Raw genomic sequence first — 18,678 nt, forward strand, 5'->3', positions numbered from 1 at the left:
TAAAAATATATGAAAGATAAAAGATATAAAATGTGAAGTAAAAAGTGAAATGCAAAATGCAAAACAGTAAACAGTATCCGATTGCAATATGCAATGTAATACAGTATAATATGAGATAATGTGTTAATTTATTAATTTAACACGTCCTTGAGGTGTGGGGGGGGGGATAAAAGTCTCAGTCAGGGGGGGGGTCCCGGGCCTTGTTGATGAGGCCATGATAACTGGTAATGATAATGATAATTGTGTATTTGTACAGATTCTCTCTGTGTTTGTGTTTCTTCTTCAAACCGTGTGTTGATCACTGGAATGAATAAAACCCAGTTCTCCTTCACACGTGGACCCGGTGAGGAGCAGCTCCTCTCAGGTCCCAGGGAGGTGACTCCAGAGGGGACGTCCGTCCAGGACTCGAATGAATCATGGACGTTCGTCCTCTGCGGGTCGTCCACTCCTCCGTCCTTCACACAGACACACACAGACACACACTCTGTGTGCGTGTCAGGACTCGGGCTGGCCATCCATCAGCGTGGACGTCCCCGTCCTGATGGATAAGGCCTGATGTCCTCAGGAGGAGCATCAACCTGCTCGTCCCTAATGCACCTCCTCGTGAAGTGGCCTTGTCTCCTCCTCTCCTGTCGGCCTGAAGTGTTAAACTGCCTTTTGAAAATCCAATGAAGAAGAGACAGTGATAAACTGCTGAGTGGCTCCAGGATGTCTCCTCTGAGGTGGACGTCCTCCTGACCACCAGGCCCTGTCTGTCCCTGTGAGCCCCCCCCTCCACGAGGACGGCTGGATTCAGGCTTCAGATACACTCTGCCTCTGCCTGGACTCAAAGAGGCAGGAAGATTCAAACCTTCAACTCCCAAACAGAAACCAGCTTCACGTGGAGAGAAGGGTTCAGTTAACTTCTCATCCAGACTGGTGACCAGCAGCTTCCTGTGCTGGGAGGACTGGTTCACCCCCCCACAGGTGAGCTGGTCTCCAACATGGAGGACAGCTGACCTCCTCCGATCGGCTCCATCACACGTGGATCCTCCAGAGGAGCAGCACAGGAGGAGCACAGGAGGAGCAGAGGAGCAGCAGAGGAGGAGCAGCAGAGGAGGAGCAGAGGAGGAGCAGCAGAGTGCAGGCAGAGGAGGAGCAGAGGAGGAGCAGAGGAGCATCAGAGGAGGAGCACAGGAGGAGAAGAGGAGCATCAGAGGAGGAGCAGAGGAGGAGCAGAGGAGGAGCAGAGGAGCAGCAGAGGAGCATGAGAGGAGCATCAGAGGAGGAGCACAGGAGGAGCAGAGGAGGAGCACAGGAGGAGCAGAGGAGCAGCAGAGGAGCATGAGAGGAGCAGCAGAGGAGGAGCACAGGAGGAGCAGAGGAGGAGCACAGGAGGAGCAGAGGAGGAGCAGAGGAACAGCAGAGGAGGAGCAGAGGAGGAGCAGAGGAGGAGCACAGGAGGAGCAGAGGAACAGCAGAGGAGCAGCAGAGGAGCAGAGGAGGAGCAGAGGAGCAGCAGAGGAGGAGCAGAGGAGGAGCAGAGGAGGAGCACAGGAGGAGCAGAGGAGGAGCAGAGGAACAGCAGAGGAACAGCAGAGGAACAGCAGAGGAGCAGCAGAGGAGGAGCAGAGGAGCAGCAGAGGAGGAGCAGAACCAATGAACTGAGTTATCTACAAACTGCATCTGGTCGTTGCTCCTAGCAGCAGATGAGAGGAACCTTCTCTATACATTACACCGAGCGAGAGACACAACTGTGTGTGTGTGTGTGTGTGTGTGTGTGTGTGTGTGTGTGTGTGTGTGTGTGTGTGTGTGTGTGTGTGTGTACATCACATTGTGGAACCTGTATGTTATCACATGAAGCTGCAGCGTCTGAATCCACGATGTCATCACGACCTTGAGATCACAAAGGAAATCCATTAGGCGTCTGGGGGGGGGGGGGGGGGCTGAGAGCCGAGGTGCTGGGGGGTTGAGGGGGTGGGTTTAACAAAAAATTGTGATTTTTAGTTAAACCCTGAAATCACAATTTTGAATAAATATTCTACATTTTATAGAAATTATCAAATATATTGTGCTGCTGGAGCATGACACGTTTCATCATCAGTCACGTGACCTCAGGAAATCAGCCGGTTACAGCTCCACCAGGCCCCCTGCTGGAGGCTGAGCTGCAGCACAGGGACCAGGACCAGGAGCGCGGGGACCTGGACGTAGACCAGGTCCAGGACCACAGGAACTAGGATCTGGACCACAGGCACCTGGACCAGGACAACAGGCACCAGGACCACAGGAACCAGGACCGAGACCACAGGCACCAGAACCAGAACCACAGGGACCTGGATTAGTTTCCTGTTTTTAATTGTAAAGGTTCATATTTGAGTTTAATTGGTTTATTTAAATTTGAGTTGGACGATGTTCCTGTTTTCTCTCTAAAGACAAAATTGATTTCATCACTTTTTATTGATTCATAAAATGAAATCTCTTTTCTGTGACGTGCTCCCATCAGATGAACTCGGTCGAACGTTCCTGTGAATCAGTTGAATATCAGATTTAAATCTCAGCCTCCAGCTCCGAGTCTTTATTTCTTATCTCAGTTTAAATGAAGCCGTCGAGAATCTTCTGAGATCAGCTCCTCGTTATTCTCCCTCATATTTGGGTCACATCCCTGCCCCCCCCCCCCCCCCACCCTAATTTACATAATTACCCAAAACCACATCCAACCTCCTTTTTGTTTTCATGTACTCAGACACACTCTGCTGTGAGTTGTTTATGTTGTTGTTTGTCTGCTTGTTGTGTTGTTGTTTGTCTGCTCGCTGTGTTGTGTTGTTGTGTCTCTGCTGGTTGTGTTGTTGTGTGTCTGCATATTGTGTGTCTGTGTGCAGCTCACAGGAGCAGATTGTGTTTCCAGTCTCGTCCCCAGTGTCGTGTTTATCATCGTGAACACAAACACTGAACTGAACTGGAGCTGCTGTCGAAAGCTGATAAGAAGCGAACGAGAACTAATCTGTTGTTTTATGAAAATTTAAATACAAAACAGATTTTAAAAGATAAAAATACTGAAGCACAACAAGGATCTAAAATTGATTGATAATATTTTCTATTTATTGTTGTTCTTTATTGTCCTGATTTTCCTTCAATACAGAAATACTGAACTACGTGTTTCATGTTTTCAGGAAACATCCAAGTAAATAAGAACACAACACTAATACTTGAATTATGAATTATTAGCATTAATTATTATGATTGTCTAATACTTTGTGGTTAGTATTAAACTAAAATGCTTAAGTTAGCATTTAGCTGAGAGCAGTGCATCTTGACAATTGATCAATTTTGTTTTCTGATGTATTTTTTATTTTATATATTTGTACATTTAATATATTTGGAACTTTTATTGTTTCTTTGACAAAATATTTAATGCTGACCCTTTGACGTGACAAATGTGTCAACTCACCAAATTGAACTGAAATCAGTACATTTCAGAATGTGTAGAATGTGTAATTAAATAAATTCGTTGAACATTTTACAGAAACTAATATTTGGTTCATCATCACTGAGCTGTCGAGCTGCTGTAGTTCCCACTTCCGTCCAGCAGGGGTCAGGCTTTCACCACTTTACACCAACACGACCTGATTTTTTTTCACGTCTTCTTCTTCTTCTTCTTCTTCTTCTTCTTCTTCTTCTTCTGCAGATTCATGTCTTCTACCTTCAGCTGGAGTCTGAAGCTGAGACTGATTCCTGTAGAATAAACTCAATAGAAGACTTTAGAACATGTGGAGGTGAAAGGGATTTGTCGTCATTTAAATAAAGAGTTTCCTCCTCCTCCTCCTGCTCCTCCTCCTCCTCCTCCTCCTCCTCCTCCTCCTCCTGCACATGCGCAGACCGTCGCTGCTGCAGTTTGAGGAAGTTTCACTTTTTACTCTGAAACTCACCTGAGCTCATTTAGCAGCTTCCTGTTTGTTTGTTTGTTTGTTTGTTTGTTTGCACTAAACCTCCGACACCACCTGGAGCTTCGACAGGTAAACTCGTGACGTCACACCGTCACTTAGTTCGATTAACGACTTTTTATGTCTCAGGTGCGAGTTTAAAAATGTGACGTCATCATCCGTTTTCCCTCTTCCAGGACGCGGCAGATATGACGTCAGCATCTGACCTGGAGCAGCTCGCGGACATTGGTGAGTTTAAAAACACACAAGTTACACACGTGTGTGTCTTTATGTTGAACTGGTTGTGTTGCGTGTCTTCTAGATGTGTGTGTTTCTTCATGTTTGGGTTGTGTTAGTCTGGTTGTGTTAAACTGGTTGTGGGTCGTCTTCATGATGAAGTGTGTGTGTGTGTGTGTGTGTGTGTGTGTGTGTGTGTGTGTGTGTGTGTGTGTGTGTGTGTGTGTGTGTGTGTGTGTGTGTGTGTGTGTGTGTGTGTGTGTGTGTGTGTGTGTGTGTGTGTGTGTGTGTGTGTGTGTGTGTTGTTTCCTGTCTCTTATCAGATGATTGTGTTTATAAGAAACTTCCCTCAGAAAGAACCGCCTCAGACAATCAGAGGAATGTGTTTGAACTGGTTTCATGTTAAATCCTGTTTGAACTGGTTTCATGTTAAATCATCATGTGACATTAGGTTGTGATCTGACAGTTTTCATTTTCTGTTTCTGGTTTGATTTTTTTAATCAACCTGTGACGATAATGTATTCTTTTTATTTCTATTTGTGCAGTTTCACTCCTCGTGTTACTTCCTGTTTTCAGTTTAAAATCTTTTTTGTGAATCTTCTTCTTGTCTGTTTGTCGTTTCGTTGTGTGTCTGTTTAACTGTGAAAGAGCTGCAGAGGGAGGATGAGGAGGATGAGGAGGAAGATGATCAGACGTGTGTCACAGATGCTCCGCCCTCAGTCCTCCCTGACTCCTCCCACCCGTACTACGACGTGGCTCGACACGGCGTGGTGCAGGTCTCAGGTCAGTGCAGCTGAGCCTCTTGCATCACGATCAGTAAGAAGCTGTTCCAGTTGAGGAGGAACAGAGTTTAAATGAAGTTCTCTCTGACTGGTCCGTCTCAGGAGACGACCGGTACGGCAGGAAGCTGATCGTCTTCAGCAGCTGCTGTCTGCCTCCATCGCACCAGCTGAACCACCAGCGGCTGCTCCAGTACGTGCACGAGTCCGGCTGCTCGCAGGAATCACCCGTGAGACGCAGAGCGCTTACTGACATCTTGTCTGTGGTGCAGGTACCTGAAGTTCACGCTGGACCAGTACGTGGAGATGGACTACATCCTGGTTTACTTCCATCACGGTCTGAGGAGCAGCAACAAGCCGTCCATGAAGTGGTTACGAGAAGCGTACAACGAGTTCGACAGGAAGTGAGTCACCTCTGGTTCTAACCTAACCCTGGAACCAGAAGACCTTCTCAAAGTAAAGTCCTCACGTTGTTTCAGGTACAAGAAGAACCTGAAAACTCTTTACGTCGTTCATCCCACGAACTTCATCCGAATCGTCTGGAACATCTTCAAACCTCTGATCAGGTAGAGGAGCTCTCACCTGCTGAGTCTCCAGCTCGCCTCACTTCTCACTTTCCTCTGTTTCCTTCAGCCACAAGTTCGGGAAGAAGTTGACCTACGTGAACTTTCTGGACGAGCTGAGAGAACACGTGAACTACGAGCAGCTCGTCGTCCCACCGGACGTCCTCAGGTACGAGTCAGGTGACCTCGGGTACCGGTCATGTGACCTCTGGTACCAGTCAGGTGACCTCTGGTACCAGTCAGGTGACCTCAGGTACGAGTCAGGTGACCTCTGGTACCGGTCATGTGACCTCTGGTACGAGTCAGGTGACCTCAGGTACGAGTCAGGTGACCTCTGGTACCAGTCAGGTGACCTCTGGTACCAGTCAGGTGACCTCAGGTACGAGTCAGGTGACCTCTGGTACCGGTCATGTGACCTCTGGTACGAGTCAGGTGACCTCAGGTACGAGTCAGGTGACCTCTGGTACCAGTCATGTGACCTCTGGTACCGGTCAGGTGACCTCTGGTACCAGTCAGGTGACCTCTGGTACCGGTCAGGTGACCTCTGGTACCGGTCATGTGACCTCTGGTACCGGTCATGTGACCTCTGGTACCGGTCAGGTGACCTCTGGCACCGGTCATGTGACCTCTGGTACCGGTCAGGTGACCTCTGGTACCGGTCATGTGACCTCTGGCACCGGTCATGTGACCTCTGGCACCGGTCAGGTGACCTCTGGTACCAGTCAGGTGACCTCTGGCACCGGTCATGTGACCTCTGGCACCGGTCATGTGACCTCTGGCACCGGTCAGGTGACCTCTGGTACCGGTCAGGTGACCTCTGGCACCAGTCAGGTGACCTCTGGCACCGGTCATGTGACCTCTGGTACCAGTCAGGTGACCTCGGGTACCAGTCAGGTGACCTCTGGTGAGTTTTAATTTGAATCAGAATAATAATCAGTTTTTCTCAGACATGACGAAAAGTTACGAGCGGCTCAGAAAGGCGGAGCCCCTCCCCCAGTGAAGAGGCCACCGCCCCGCCCCCCCCTGCCCACTCAGCAGTTTGGAGTCAGTCTTCAGTAGTGAGTCTGTTCACTGACACTTTTTATTAAAACAACACAACTGATCATAAACTCATCGATGAGTCGAACGTGTTGTTTGAAGCATCAGAGAGAAGAACCGGGACGAGCTGATTCCTCCGGTGCTGCTGCAGACGGTTCGATACCTGAAGGACAACGGTGAGACACCCGCCCCCCCAGAGTCTGATCCTTACCACAGGACAAACACACAATGTGGAGCAGTTTGTCTACACAACTGTTCCATTGTCTCTGTGTCTCTAGTCTCATTGTGTGTCCCTGTGTCTCAGGTCTGAGGACAGAGGGACTCTTCCGGCGCTCGGCTCGTGTTCAGCTCATTAAGGACGTTCAGAAGCTCTATAACCTCGGTGAGTGAGTCTCTATCTGCAGCAACAGGAAGTGAAGAGGCTGTGTCTTTTACTATCAGCTGAGTTTTAAAGAAAAATGACGATAATTTCTCTGTTTGTCTTATTTTTCCTCCAGAAATCACTTAATTTATAGACTTTTCTAATATATAAATATGCTTGTGTATATCTTTGTGTCCTTCTTGAAGGGAAGCCTGTGAACTTTGATCTTTACGGTGACGTCCATGTTCCGGCTGTGATCCTGAAGACGTTCCTCAGAGAACTCCCTGAACCCGTGCTCACGTTCCGAGTCTACAGCCAAGTCCAGGACATCCTCAGTGAGGCACCCTGGAGAAATGATCTATAGTAGTTATTTATTCATCTAAATTAATGAGTTCATATTAATGTGTAAATCTTTGTTTTCTCCTGCGTCTCAGATGTGGAGAACATCCTCCGTGTGACGACGTGTAAACAGATTGTTGAAAGTCTTCCTGAACATAACTTCATCGTGTTGAAGTTTCTGCTGAGCTTCCTCCGCATGGTGAGTTTCATTTAATCTGAATTAATCTGATTTAATCTGATCTGAATCGTTTCTCTTCAAGGTTTAAACATCGTAGAAGATTCAGTTTCACTCTCGTTGTTGCACATGTTTGAAGTCATCAGTATTTGTTGGTTTTGTTTGTTTGATTGATCGTGTCTGTGGTTAATCGATGATGAGCCTGTCTGTGATTGGTCGTCTCAGGTGTCTCAGGAGAGCATCAGTAACAAGATGAGTGCGTCCAACCTGTCCTGTGTGTTCGGGGTGAACCTGCTCTGGCCTCGTCACGGTTCCATCTCCCTCACGGCTCTGACGCCCATCAACATCTTCACCGAGCTGCTCATCGAACATTTCCTCACGGTGTTCGCTTCTCGCCGTCCGGCTGGAGAAGTGGAGCCGTGAGGCAGCAGGTCGGCGCCGCTCTGGATCCTCCAACACGCCGCTCTGGATCCTCCTTTAGTTTGAAAAAGAGCAGATTGACTGAACCCTCCTCAGCCGGTGTCTCCAGAGGTTGAACCCTCCTCAGCCGGTGTCTCCAGAAGTTGAACCCTCCACTCTGAGGATTTGATGCTTCACTGTCGAGCTGCTCGGAGCTCGTTACTTCTTTGTATTCCAGGTGTTAGCTGAGCTGCTTGTTTTCTTCACCTTCTCCACCCCAGTTCATTCTGACATCGTCCGGTCGACAAACCGTAAACACAAAACAGGCCTTTAAATAAATAAATAGCCATTCATTAATGTTTGAATTCACATTTCAGCTTCTGACCTTTGACCTTTTTATACTAAAATGCACAAACACTCACTGGAATCAAAGGATTTGTTCTTGAATTTGTTTATTAATGATTCAATTTTTTGTAAGAACTTGGTACAAAAAAGTGAGACTACTCTTTAACCATTTACCAACGTCCATCCATCAAGTTGTTAATGCATCATAAAGAAGAAAAAACTACATTGGCATATTTAAGACAAACACTTTCCTATACACACTATCCACTGGACAGTCCCCTTAGCAATGACAAAGAAACTTCTACTTCAACAGACATTTTCATTTCCATCTAAACGCCCTCGTCTCGTCGGCGCCTCCTTGTGGCGTAAATCATACAAAGAGTCAGAATGCAGAACCAGCAAACCATAGAAATGTTCTGTTCTTTTTTTTGCTCCTTGATAAAAGAATATAAAATGTTCTACGTCTTTTCTTATTTGTTCAAATGTTGAGTTGTGTATTAAAATAGATCTGTTTAAGCACTGCACAGTTTCTCCCGGAGAAGAGTTCTAGAAATGGATGACGAGGTCAGGGGGCGGTGATGGGAGGGGCCTTTTGTAACGGTTGATTCCCAGGGGGCGGGGTCTGAAGGGGGCGGGGTCAATGTGACAGAGTGCTGATATGGTTTGTTCACGTCACTCTGAGGTGAAATTCAAACTGCTCAGGACTCGGTTCGTTAGAAAAGGCAAATGAACCAGAAACCGAGCTGGAGATGAAACAATCGGCTGATAAATAACTTTTGTTTCCCACAGTTTTTACACGTTTCTTTATTATAACTGTTTATTCTGATCCGAACAAAACAAGATGTCTGACGTCTTCATATTCGTCTTGATCTTGATAATTAACTCCAGGTTCCGTATTCTTCCTTTAGATGTTTCTATTTTATTTGTCGTATTCGAGGTCTGAACCTTTAAATTAGAAGATTAAACAGATTTCAGGTCAGAGTCTGTTTACGTGTAGAATCGGTTTAAATTTAGAAAGTTTGAATCAGTTTCTGTCAGACAAAGTTGGTTTGACTTTTTATAAAGTTTCAGATTCCTGAAGTTTGGGATCGAGAGGAAGTGGCTTCACATCTGCTTCAGGTTTAACGTGTTTCTCTTCAGGAACATCATCATGATATGTTTATGAGTTTAACTTTGAGTCGGACTTGTCGAACCAGGATTTCATTTCTATGCAGACAAAGTTTCTCCAACAACACGGATCGGTATCTTCGATACGTCACAGAACAAACACACGATCAGGATATGATGCAATTCAAATAAAATCATCTCTAAGTCTTTTCTCTTTTCGTGATAAAGGCATTTTTCTCTGAATCATTTCCACCGTTTGTTCATGTTTGTGCATCAGCAGGTGTCAGAGGCCGCACCTCCACTGTGGAGACCACAGGAAATAAAAAATGGACTAAATCTACGTCTTCAACAATTAGACGGAACCTCTCTGGACCAGCAGGAAGACAAGTGAGGTCGATGGGGGGGCGACACGTGACGGAGGCGTCCCGGTTCTCTGTGTTGTCCCCAGGACGCCGTCCTCTGCGTCCCGCCCGTCCACCGACGGTCAAAGAGTTGTCCCAAGTGTGAGTGACTGGTTTCTACGAGAACCTGGATCAAAGGACTGTTCGTCAAACACCAGTAAAAAAAGATTCAACGCCAAAAACCACCAGCGGGCGGAGACAGGGGGACGAACGCACAACGGACATGGGAGGAGCCGGCCCAGTACAAAAACAAAGAGTTTTTGGCATATTTTCTATACTGGTTAAAGGGGAACGGGGGATGAGCGGGTGCATCGCACGTGGACTCAGGCGTCGACGTGTTGTGTTCGAGTGCAGCTGGGAACAAACAAACTGGAGGTCGGAACTGTTTGTTTCCTCAAACAAGAAAATGAGCTGATTCTTCTTTTAAGAAGCAGAAACAAGGAGATTACTGAAAAGCATCAAATCGAAATTTAACACGGAAACGTTTTCACCTTTTAGAAGAAAAACTTATGAAATCACGTTTTAAATTTAAAGGAGACATAAGATGTTTTTCACGGTTTCTTTCCTCTGTGAATTTAAAGTTCTGCAGTTAAAAAGCTTTCACTCTGTTCTCAAGCTTCTGAAGCTCCTGGCGCTCCTCAAGCTCCTGAAGCTCCTGAAGCTCCTGGAGCTCCTGGAGCTCCTCAACCTCCTGGAGCTCCTGGAGCTCCTGAAGCTCCTGAAGCTCCTGGAGCTCCTCAACCTCCTGGAGCTCCTCAACCTCCTGGAGCTCCTCAATCTTCTCAACCTCCTGAAGCTCCTGAAGCTCCTGGAGCTCCTCAACCTCCTGGAGCTCCTCAATCTTCTCAACCTCCTGGAACTCCTCAACCTCCTGGAGCTCCTCAATCTCCTCAACCTCCTGGAGCTCCCGAAAATCCTGAAGCTCCTGGAGCTCCTCAACCTCCTGGAGCTCCTCAACCTCCTGGAGCTCCTCAATCTTCTCAACCTCCTGAAAATCCTGAAGCTCCTGGAGCTCCTCAACCTCCTGGAGCTCCTCAATCTTCTCAACCTCCTGAAGCTCCTGAAGCTCCACCTCACTCGTCCGGATCATATTTCCTCACCATAACTTCACCAGAGCACCAAGAGCTGCTCATGTGTCTATAGTCTATCTGCTTTCATTTCCTATTTGTGCAGCTTTTTGAACATGAGAACATTTGACACTTATTAAAATGATCAACCTGAATATGTCTCCTTTAAAGAACAAACGTCGACCAAATAAATGAAAAATGAATGAATTTAAATCTGAATCAAACTCATGTTCTTGTTTCGTCAGTTTTACAAACAGGACTCGCTTCAGTTTCAGATGTTTGACAACCAAGAAAACCTGCGATGATGATATTAATAATCATAATAATAATAATACAACATATGTACAGTGATCCCCTTGAATACTCCAAACTTACATTTATCAACAGGCATCAGCATGAAAATACTAAAATCTCCACTAGAAACGCTAATTTCTGTAGTTTTATCTTAAATACTTTTTTCTTTGACTTTAACTCTATTAATACTGAAAAAAAGTTATTCTCTGTTTTTGTTTGAAGGCTCGTTTACATACACCATGAAACATCTTCCTGAATTATTATGGCAAAAAACATTGTTCATAGGAGAATGAGAACAAACATCTACTCAGATATATCAATGTACAGTCGTTCACTTGCATCCAGCTCGTCTGCGCTCTGCGACCAACTCGCCCGCTCTCTCTCGCTAAGCCACAACGTTTTTATACCTGTGTTAAAAAAGGGAAACTTCTTTCGGAGCGCGCAGAAAAACTCCTTCTTCCTGCGGCGGCTCAGTCGTCTAACGTTTTGTAATAAATACATTAAGGCCAAGAACATGAATAAATAGAAAAGAACTTAAAAAAAGAAAGAAATCTCGTAAGCACTGTAGGTGTTGGAATTTAAAAAATACTTGAATCGAGTGTCGTTGGAAACTCTGAAAGAAATCACCGTCCTCGAGGACCGCAGGGGGCGGGGCTAGTTGTCGCCGCTGTCCTGGCTGTGGGCGTGGTTCTTCTGCAGGGGCGTGTCCGACGGCCCCGGGGCGGCGGTGCTGGTGGGTTTGATCCAGGACTGGGAGAGCAGGGAGGTGGCGATGGTGGCCGTGGTGGTCATGGTGACCTGGATGAGCTGGTCGCGCTGGATCAGCCGGATGAGAGACTTGAGGCGGTCGAGCGACGCGTGAGTATCTCTCTGCTGGTCGAGCAAGCGCTCCCTCACGTCCTGACACTGCTGCGGAAACAACACGGTCACTTCCTGTCTGTCACGTCACATGACCTCAGGCTGTCAAATCAGCTGATCTACGACTTCATCGTTTGGGATTCATCAGATAAGAGACCCCTTTTGTCTGGAGTGTGTGTGTGTGTGTGTGTGTGTGTGTGTTTACCTTCAGCGTCTGGTTGAGTTGTTCGTCTTGTTCCTCCAGATGAGAACATTCTTTCTTCAGCTCGTTGTTTCTTCTCAGGAGTCGTCGCTTCTCCTCCTGCCTCACTGCTCTCACACACACACAAACACACACTGCATCAGAGCATGTATAAAACGACACACACACACTCATGTGACGACTGATGCTTGTTCTCACCCGTCTTGTGTGTGACGTAGGACTGAACAAAGTTCTGAGGCCACGACATGTTTTCTTTGTTCAAAACCTGAGGAGCATACGACATCATCATCATCATCATCATCATCATCTTCATCTTCATCTTCATCTTCATCATCTGTGTTCGTCTGTTTTTATCTTTAATCTGTTCGATTGTTTGAATTAAAGAAAGATCCTGGAAACTGTTTCCATCTGTTTCCAGTCTTTATGCTAAGCTAAGCTAACTATGTGAATGAAACTGCTGTCAGTGTAATGAATGCAGTACCTTCTTCTGACACTTGGGGCAGTACCAGGGGCCCCTGGGGGGGGTTCTGAGGGGCGGCTGCAGGCAGGGGGGGTGGAAGGCTCGGGGGCAGTTGTGGCAGAGCTGCAGTTCTCCGTCCTCCTTACAGATGGCACAGTGGTCGTCATGCTCCACGTCCTCCTGAGGGGGCGCCAGAACACCAGTTCACCATCACACTATTCAGATTTAATAAACTGGTTCTGCTTCGTTGAAGTTGAGTCAGAAACATAAAAACTGTGAAATGTGAAGCAGCAGTGAAATGACACACAAAGGATTCTCATCGTTTTCTGTTCAAATTAGTTCACATTTAAATTTATTAAAGGACAAAATTCAATATTTGAAACTATCAGATAAAAACCAGACATTAATATGACGTGTTTATCAACCTTAGACTTTTACATTTTCCCAGCTGATGAATATGTAATGAGACCTAATTTGAACGTATTTTACTCTCTTGAAAATCTTCAGAAGCTCAATCGTTGTTTTCTGAATTTCACCAAATTATAGAAACTTTTGTTTTGTTTGAATATATTTTGTAACTTTTCGGAATTTGTGATAAAAGATGTTAGAAGGTTTTTCAAAGTAAAACATTTTGGTGTCATGTGACGTACCTTCCAGCAGAAATCCTCAGAGTCTGGCGTGTGAATGGAAGCAGAGCAGAGGTTAGTGGCAGCGCACACGTAGAGGTTAAAGGTTAAAGGTTAAAGGTGAAGACGAGCAGCAGGACAACACCACAGAGGAAGGACCAGACAATGGTAAGGCTCCTTTCCTAACTCAATCATCTCCTTTCCTAACTCAATCATCTCCTTTCCTATCCACTAGTCTACACTATTGCAGCCTAAAAGCTTAAACTGAAGAACACGAGTCAACACTTCTTCCTGTTTACATCACATGACCAGCGAAAGGTCATGTGACATGTTTTCAGGTGTGTTAGTGTGGGCGGAGCCTCAACGGAAGCAGTAGTCATTGAATTATTAGGTTATTATATTAGTTTTTATTTTCTAGACCCGTTTCCTAATATTTCTTCTCAGGCAGATTTGAGTTTTTTCTTTCTTTCTTAAAAACATGTTCATATATGAAAGTTAAACAATTTGAAAGTTTTATTCTTCATTAATACGTTTTTGGGATAATTAATTGAAATGATAATTTCAGTTCTGAATAAAGTTGAATGTGTTTTACCTCGTGCTGACAGGAAGAGGGCGCTGTTCAGGTAATGTGACGCAAGTCGTTTACGCTGCAGAAACAAACACATCAGATTAAAACGTGAGAATTGTTTGAATCTGAGAAGTTGAATCTGTCGTGAGTCGACCTCTGACCTCGGGCTCGAACAGGCCGCTGTACGCCGGGTTGGCCGTGCTTCGTCTCTTTCTCTCCTGACGCTTCATCTGAATCTCTGATCGGAAAAGAGACACAAAATCATAAGTTAATAAAACAGAAACAAACGTTTTCTTTCTTATGAATGAATATGAAAACTCTTCACAGCAGTCGAGCTCCTGAGCGTGGCCTCACCCTCCAGATGTTCCGTGGTCACGAGGCCGAGCGCCACCATGAAGGCGATTTTCTGTCAGAAGCAGAGAAGACGTTAGCGAAGCTGCAAGGAGTCAGATTCATTCATCAGTCTGAAGGTTCTCACCTCGTGGTCCTCGTCCTCGTCCTCGTGCTTTTTCCTCTGCGACGGGGACTTGGGAGTGGGCGGAGCCTCCTGTGGCGGCAGGTCGGCCCCCGGGGGCCCGTCGGGGCTGCTGGGCGCCGGCGGCTGGATTATTATCACCTGGTAACACAGACGCACAAAGAAGATAAAACATCTGCTCTTCATTCTTCAACTCGGATCAGAGGAATCATTTTCTAACATGTATCTAAATATTAGAGAAATCAAAAGCAATTTCAACCTATTAATAATAAGAGTTTCTCTTTCAAAATAAAAGTCTTCTTTTGTGTCAAAAAAGTTCTAAATCTGTGACGTTTAAGGAAATATGATTTTCTGTTATGAATGTTTAAATCAAAGTGTTGATCGTTTCTTCTCCGTCACTGACGTCTGATCAGTAAAAGAACCGTGGCTGCACCTTGACGGCCTCGCTGACAGCCGACACTCCGGTCACTGTGGCGGGAGAAGATGCAATGAGGGCGCACGCCACGCCGGGTCCGGCGGAGGCGTGCTGGGCCGGACTGCTGGGGTCCGGGCCCCCCGACGGGCCATGGGGAGGGGCCGGGGGTGGCGAGGCGTGCTGGGCCGGACTGCTGGGGTCCGGGCCCCCCGACGGGCCATGGGGAGGGGCCGGGGGTGGCGAGGCGTGCTGGGCCGGACTGCTGGGGTCCGGGCCCCCCGACGGCCCATGGGGAGGGGCCGGGGGCGGCGAGGCGTCGCTCTGGCTGTTGGGCTGCTGGTCGGGACTGAAGGTGCTGTTGGCGGTGGGCAGGGTGGGGCCCTGACTCTTGGGACTGACCACGGCGGGGGCCCTCTGCAGGCCGAGCGGCTGCGGCTCCTGACAGGGGCTGTGGGGAAGCCTTACCGGGATCTGGGTCTTTGGCCTGACCTGCAACACGACCACGAGAAACTGTTAATGACCATAATCAAACCAGGCCCCCCTGGTGTGTGTGTACCAGTGTGTACCTGTGTGTGTGTGTGTGTTACCTGAGGTAGCACAGTGGCTGCTTGTCCTGCCAGCCGGTGCAGGGAGCTGACTTGAGGCACCTTGATGGGCACAGCAGTGAGAGGTCCCAGCATCTGAAACCAACCAACCAGTGACACCAGTTACACACCTGCACTGACGTCCCAGTGTCGTGTGGAGTCTCTTCATTCTGCAGCGTTGAGTTTCTGTTTAATTCCTGTAAAGACTCAGAATCTCTTTCGGCTGCAGGCGACATTCACACAGATTTCATTCAGTTTAACCTCTGATGAAACTCTGAGCTTCACTAAACCTCCTGAAGGAAACTGAAAACCTCATCAGCAGTCAGGAGACTCTCTCTCTTCTCTGCTCTACTAATGAAGTGAAAGCAGCTGAAGCCTCAGTCGCTGCAGTTTGTGCTTATTTGTTTAAATCTGACCCCAAAGCTGAACTTATAAATTAAAAACTACAACTTTTAATAATATGAACGTAAGTTACATTTTTATTCCTGTCTTAAAAAACATTTATGTGGTTTCATTAACTTGAGGTTGTATTATAAATCTATTCTTTATTACAAAACTGCATTTTTCAACTCCAGAAATTCAAACATATTTTACATTATTTCTGAAACGTCTAGAAGCAAAACCGAGGCCACGCCTCTTTATAGTTGTATGTATTTACATTGCGTGTAGGATCCCTCTGTTGCCACCTGGTGGTGGTGTCTCGTATGAAAGTAACACAAAGACAGTTTTTTGAAAAACTAAAAACGTAAGAACAATTGAAAAGGGTGATTGAGCAGCGATGAGATCTGAACATGTGTGTTTAACACCGTGTGTGAATCTACACGCTACTGCACACGCAGCTCTTCTAGATTCTTATAAAGCTGGTGACTGTTTGTTTTCCAGCTGCAGAAGCTTCCTGGTTCTGAGACCTGATGCTGGCGTTCAGGGGATCAGCTGACATCGATTCAGCTCCAAGGTCAAACCTGCGCTGGCGTCTGAGCGGCGCATAGAGGACGCTGGACAGACCAGAGGACGCTGGACAGACGGGAGACACATCAGGCTGAGATCCAGTCTGAATAAAGAACTGATGAATCGATTCTGATGAAAACCTCCTCGTCTCTAACTTTCCCTCCGACTCCTCGTGTCCCTGCGTCGTCTCCCCCTCTCATCTGCTCGTCTGACAACCTGAGAAATGGAATGAAGGAAACTTTCTCCTCCCCCCGTGGCCTCCCCCTCCTTCCCCCTCCCCTCCATCCATTTCTTTGTATTGTGCTGCAGCCGCTCAGTGAGGGGGGGGGGGGGGGGAGGCCGAGGCCTGTTCCCATGGAAACTGCAGAGATGAAAATTCTTGCAGTGCCGAGTCTTTCATTTCGTAATTGCTGTTTCTTTTCCTCTAAACCAGAGCTCCTCCTTCTCCTCCTCTCTCTAGTCCATCTCCTGCTTCCCCTCTCTCCTCCTTCTCTCTCCTCCTCCTCCTCTCTAGTCCTTCTCCTCTCTCCCCCTCTCTCCTTCCCCTCTCTCCTTCTCTCTCCTCCTTCCCCTCTCCAGTGACGTTAACAAACCATGAAACTGTTTCTTATTTAATGATTGTTCTTTCTTTTAGATTCTAAAGTCCACACGCTGAGTGACAGACGGCAGCTCTTCAGCCCCCCCCCCCCCCGCACACACAGGAGGGAGCTGTGTGTTCACTGGAAACACATGAAAGTGCCTCATGCTTTCTGATGAGGCCGACCGAGAGGAACGAACCATGCTAAAGCTTTCCCTTTGTTTCCAGTCTTTGTGCTAAGCTAAAGCTAAACACACGACTCGCACACGATTCTGATTCAGCTGTCGTTTGAAAACACGTCACAACCAGAAGGACTCGAGTCGTCCATCTTGAAAATGTGAAGATTAGGTCATGGAGATTCTCACAGGTTCTCTGAAGAGCTAGTTTCGGATTTTGTGGCGTGAGTTCAGTTCTGTCACGACTGAGAAAACTACCTTCATGTTGATATTCATATTTACAAGTCATGCATTTTACATTTCCCTTCATCAAACAACCATAAGTTCAACATTACTGCTGTGACTGTCTTTTATAACTTATCTATCGACTGTTGTTTTATTTCCTACAGATTTTATTTCTCAAACTTTCCTCCATGTTTGTGTTTTTTTCTTTTTCCATGATTGTAAAACACTTCTGTTAAACTCCTGTAGTTTTAAATGTTCTATAAATAATTCTAACTTGAATTCACTGTGGTGGAGTATCCACGGAAACAATATGTTTATAAACTATAAATGATTTAAATGATCTGGATGAAAACGTGAAGCCACAGAAACTCGACTTCTCACTCTGAGGTGTTGGTGGACAGTTGGTTGTTCCTGCAGCCGCCAGCAGAGGGCGCTGCCTGAGGCTCAGTAAGCCCTGACACACCCCCCACCCCCTCCATCTTCAGCATGAAGGTGAATAAAGAATCTTTTCATTCCATTCATGCTCTGAGCTGCAGGACGATGAACTGATGCTGTGAACAGACTTCACAACATCACTGTTCTTCATCATAACGAGTTCATAATAAACCTGAACACGACTCGAACAATCTGGTTTCAAGAAGAACAAGACGGAGAAGACAACATCTGCACTAAAGCTGCAAAAACCTACTTTTATAAAAGAGTCTGAAAACTTGATTTAAGTCTGATAATAAAAGCTTCTCCTGGACCCAAAGGCCTCCTGGTGTGTATCTGTCCTCTGATGTAAGAGACAGGTTTTTATATCTTCATCAGGGAGCCTTCAAAGTTCTGCAGGACGTCTTCAACCACCTTCATCAGCTGGAACTGTCTCCTCATGGACCAGTGGAACGTCCCCTGCATCAGAACCTGAAACCTTATGAGGAACAAACAGAACGCCCTCAAGAGTCACGTTCCAGTTTCCAGAGTCTTCAAACATCAGAACAAACTTTCTACGAGCCCAAACATCTGCTAACACGACTGAAACTGTTTCCAGCTCCTCCACGCCGGCCCTCATCACCAGAAGCTCTGGAATCTCCTTGTCTCTCCAAGTGGACGTCTTCGTCTTCTACATGTACGACTCCTCTTCTTCATCCTGAGATGTTTGTGTTCTTCCAGTTTCACGTAAACCCATGAGCTGCTTGTTTCCAGATGAGGTTGAGTTTCAGTGCTCGACACATTCACATTTAAACACAGAGATTCAAACTGAATTAAAACGAGTGGTGAAAAGTTCACGTCCCTGAGTCGTGTTCTTCTTGTTTGCAGCTGCTCTCCCTGACGTGTCGGGACAAAGCAGCTTTACCTTGTGCACTCGTGCGGAGCAACAAACCCATTACACCTCATTATTGATCTCCAAATAAGCAGCCAGGTGGTCGAGAGGACCCCCCCCCCCCCCCCTGCGTGTGGCCTCTGATTGGCCGAGCTTTTATGACTCTGGGTTGGCGGAGGTGGGAAACGAGCAGAAGCCTGTGAGGGGATTTTCTTTTCACTGCTCTGTGATAACGGGCGAGCAGCTGGGTGAGGAGC

At 46.7% G+C, this 18,678-nt stretch overlaps 2 protein-coding genes across 4 annotated transcripts in view; one reads left to right on the forward strand and one right to left on the reverse strand.

The window, feature by feature from the left end:
* The first annotated feature begins 3,838 nt into the window (after nucleotides 1–3,838).
* LOC133948813 (rho GTPase-activating protein 8-like) lies at nucleotides 3,839–8,593 on the forward strand. Its single transcript, XM_062382837.1, has 13 exons — nucleotides 3,839–3,992; nucleotides 4,097–4,148; nucleotides 4,785–4,919; nucleotides 5,021–5,108; nucleotides 5,188–5,319; nucleotides 5,395–5,481; nucleotides 5,549–5,647; nucleotides 6,426–6,536; nucleotides 6,619–6,692; nucleotides 6,821–6,898; nucleotides 7,084–7,212; nucleotides 7,312–7,415; nucleotides 7,617–8,593. The coding sequence occupies exons 2-13, from the start codon at nucleotides 4,109–4,111 to the stop codon at nucleotides 7,812–7,814; spliced, it is 1,275 nt and encodes a 424-aa protein (XP_062238821.1). The 5' UTR covers nucleotides 3,839–3,992; nucleotides 4,097–4,108; the 3' UTR covers nucleotides 7,815–8,593.
* Nucleotides 8,226–18,678, reverse strand: part of phf21b (PHD finger protein 21B) — a 39,887-nt gene continuing 29,434 nt past the window's right edge. Inside the window, exons 4-15 of one of the 3 annotated variants that reach the window (XR_009920098.1) lie at nucleotides 15,196–15,288; nucleotides 14,627–15,097; nucleotides 14,197–14,334; nucleotides 14,073–14,124; nucleotides 13,880–13,956; nucleotides 13,743–13,797; nucleotides 13,175–13,197; nucleotides 12,546–12,704; nucleotides 12,263–12,329; nucleotides 12,068–12,171; nucleotides 10,692–11,913; nucleotides 8,226–10,439 (exon numbers count right to left, since the gene is read on the reverse strand). Coding sequence is in view for 2 of the 3 variants with exons in the window: in XM_062382826.1 (XP_062238810.1) it covers nucleotides 11,659–11,913; nucleotides 12,068–12,171; nucleotides 12,263–12,329; nucleotides 12,546–12,704; nucleotides 13,175–13,197; nucleotides 13,743–13,797; nucleotides 13,880–13,956; nucleotides 14,073–14,124; nucleotides 14,197–14,334; nucleotides 14,627–15,097; nucleotides 15,196–15,288 (1,494 nt within the window). In the remaining variant the exon portion in view is untranslated. Of the gene's footprint in view, nucleotides 11,914–12,067; nucleotides 12,172–12,262; nucleotides 12,330–12,545; nucleotides 12,705–13,174; nucleotides 13,198–13,742; nucleotides 13,798–13,879; nucleotides 13,957–14,072; nucleotides 14,125–14,196; nucleotides 14,335–14,626; nucleotides 15,098–15,195; nucleotides 15,289–18,678 lie in introns of all 3 variants that reach the window. The other 2 variants (XM_062382828.1, XM_062382826.1) reach the window with 2 other exon arrangements.

The sequence above is a fragment of the Platichthys flesus genome, chromosome 23 (assembly GCF_949316205.1).
Source record: "Platichthys flesus chromosome 23, fPlaFle2.1, whole genome shotgun sequence".
NCBI classification, from domain to species: Eukaryota; Metazoa; Chordata; class Actinopteri; order Pleuronectiformes; family Pleuronectidae; genus Platichthys; species Platichthys flesus.

Coding starts and splice junctions, on each gene's coding strand:
- LOC133948813 (XM_062382837.1), top strand. CDS start 4,109: ATGACGTCAGCATCTGACCTGGAGCAGCTCGCGGACATTG. Junction 5,482..5,548: donor ATCTTCAAACCTCTGATCAG/GTAGAGGAGCTC, acceptor TGTTTCCTTCAG/CCACAAGTTCGGGAAGAAGT. Junction 6,537..6,618: donor TTTGGAGTCAGTCTTCAGTA/GTGAGTCTGTTC, acceptor TGTTGTTTGAAG/CATCAGAGAGAAGAACCGGG.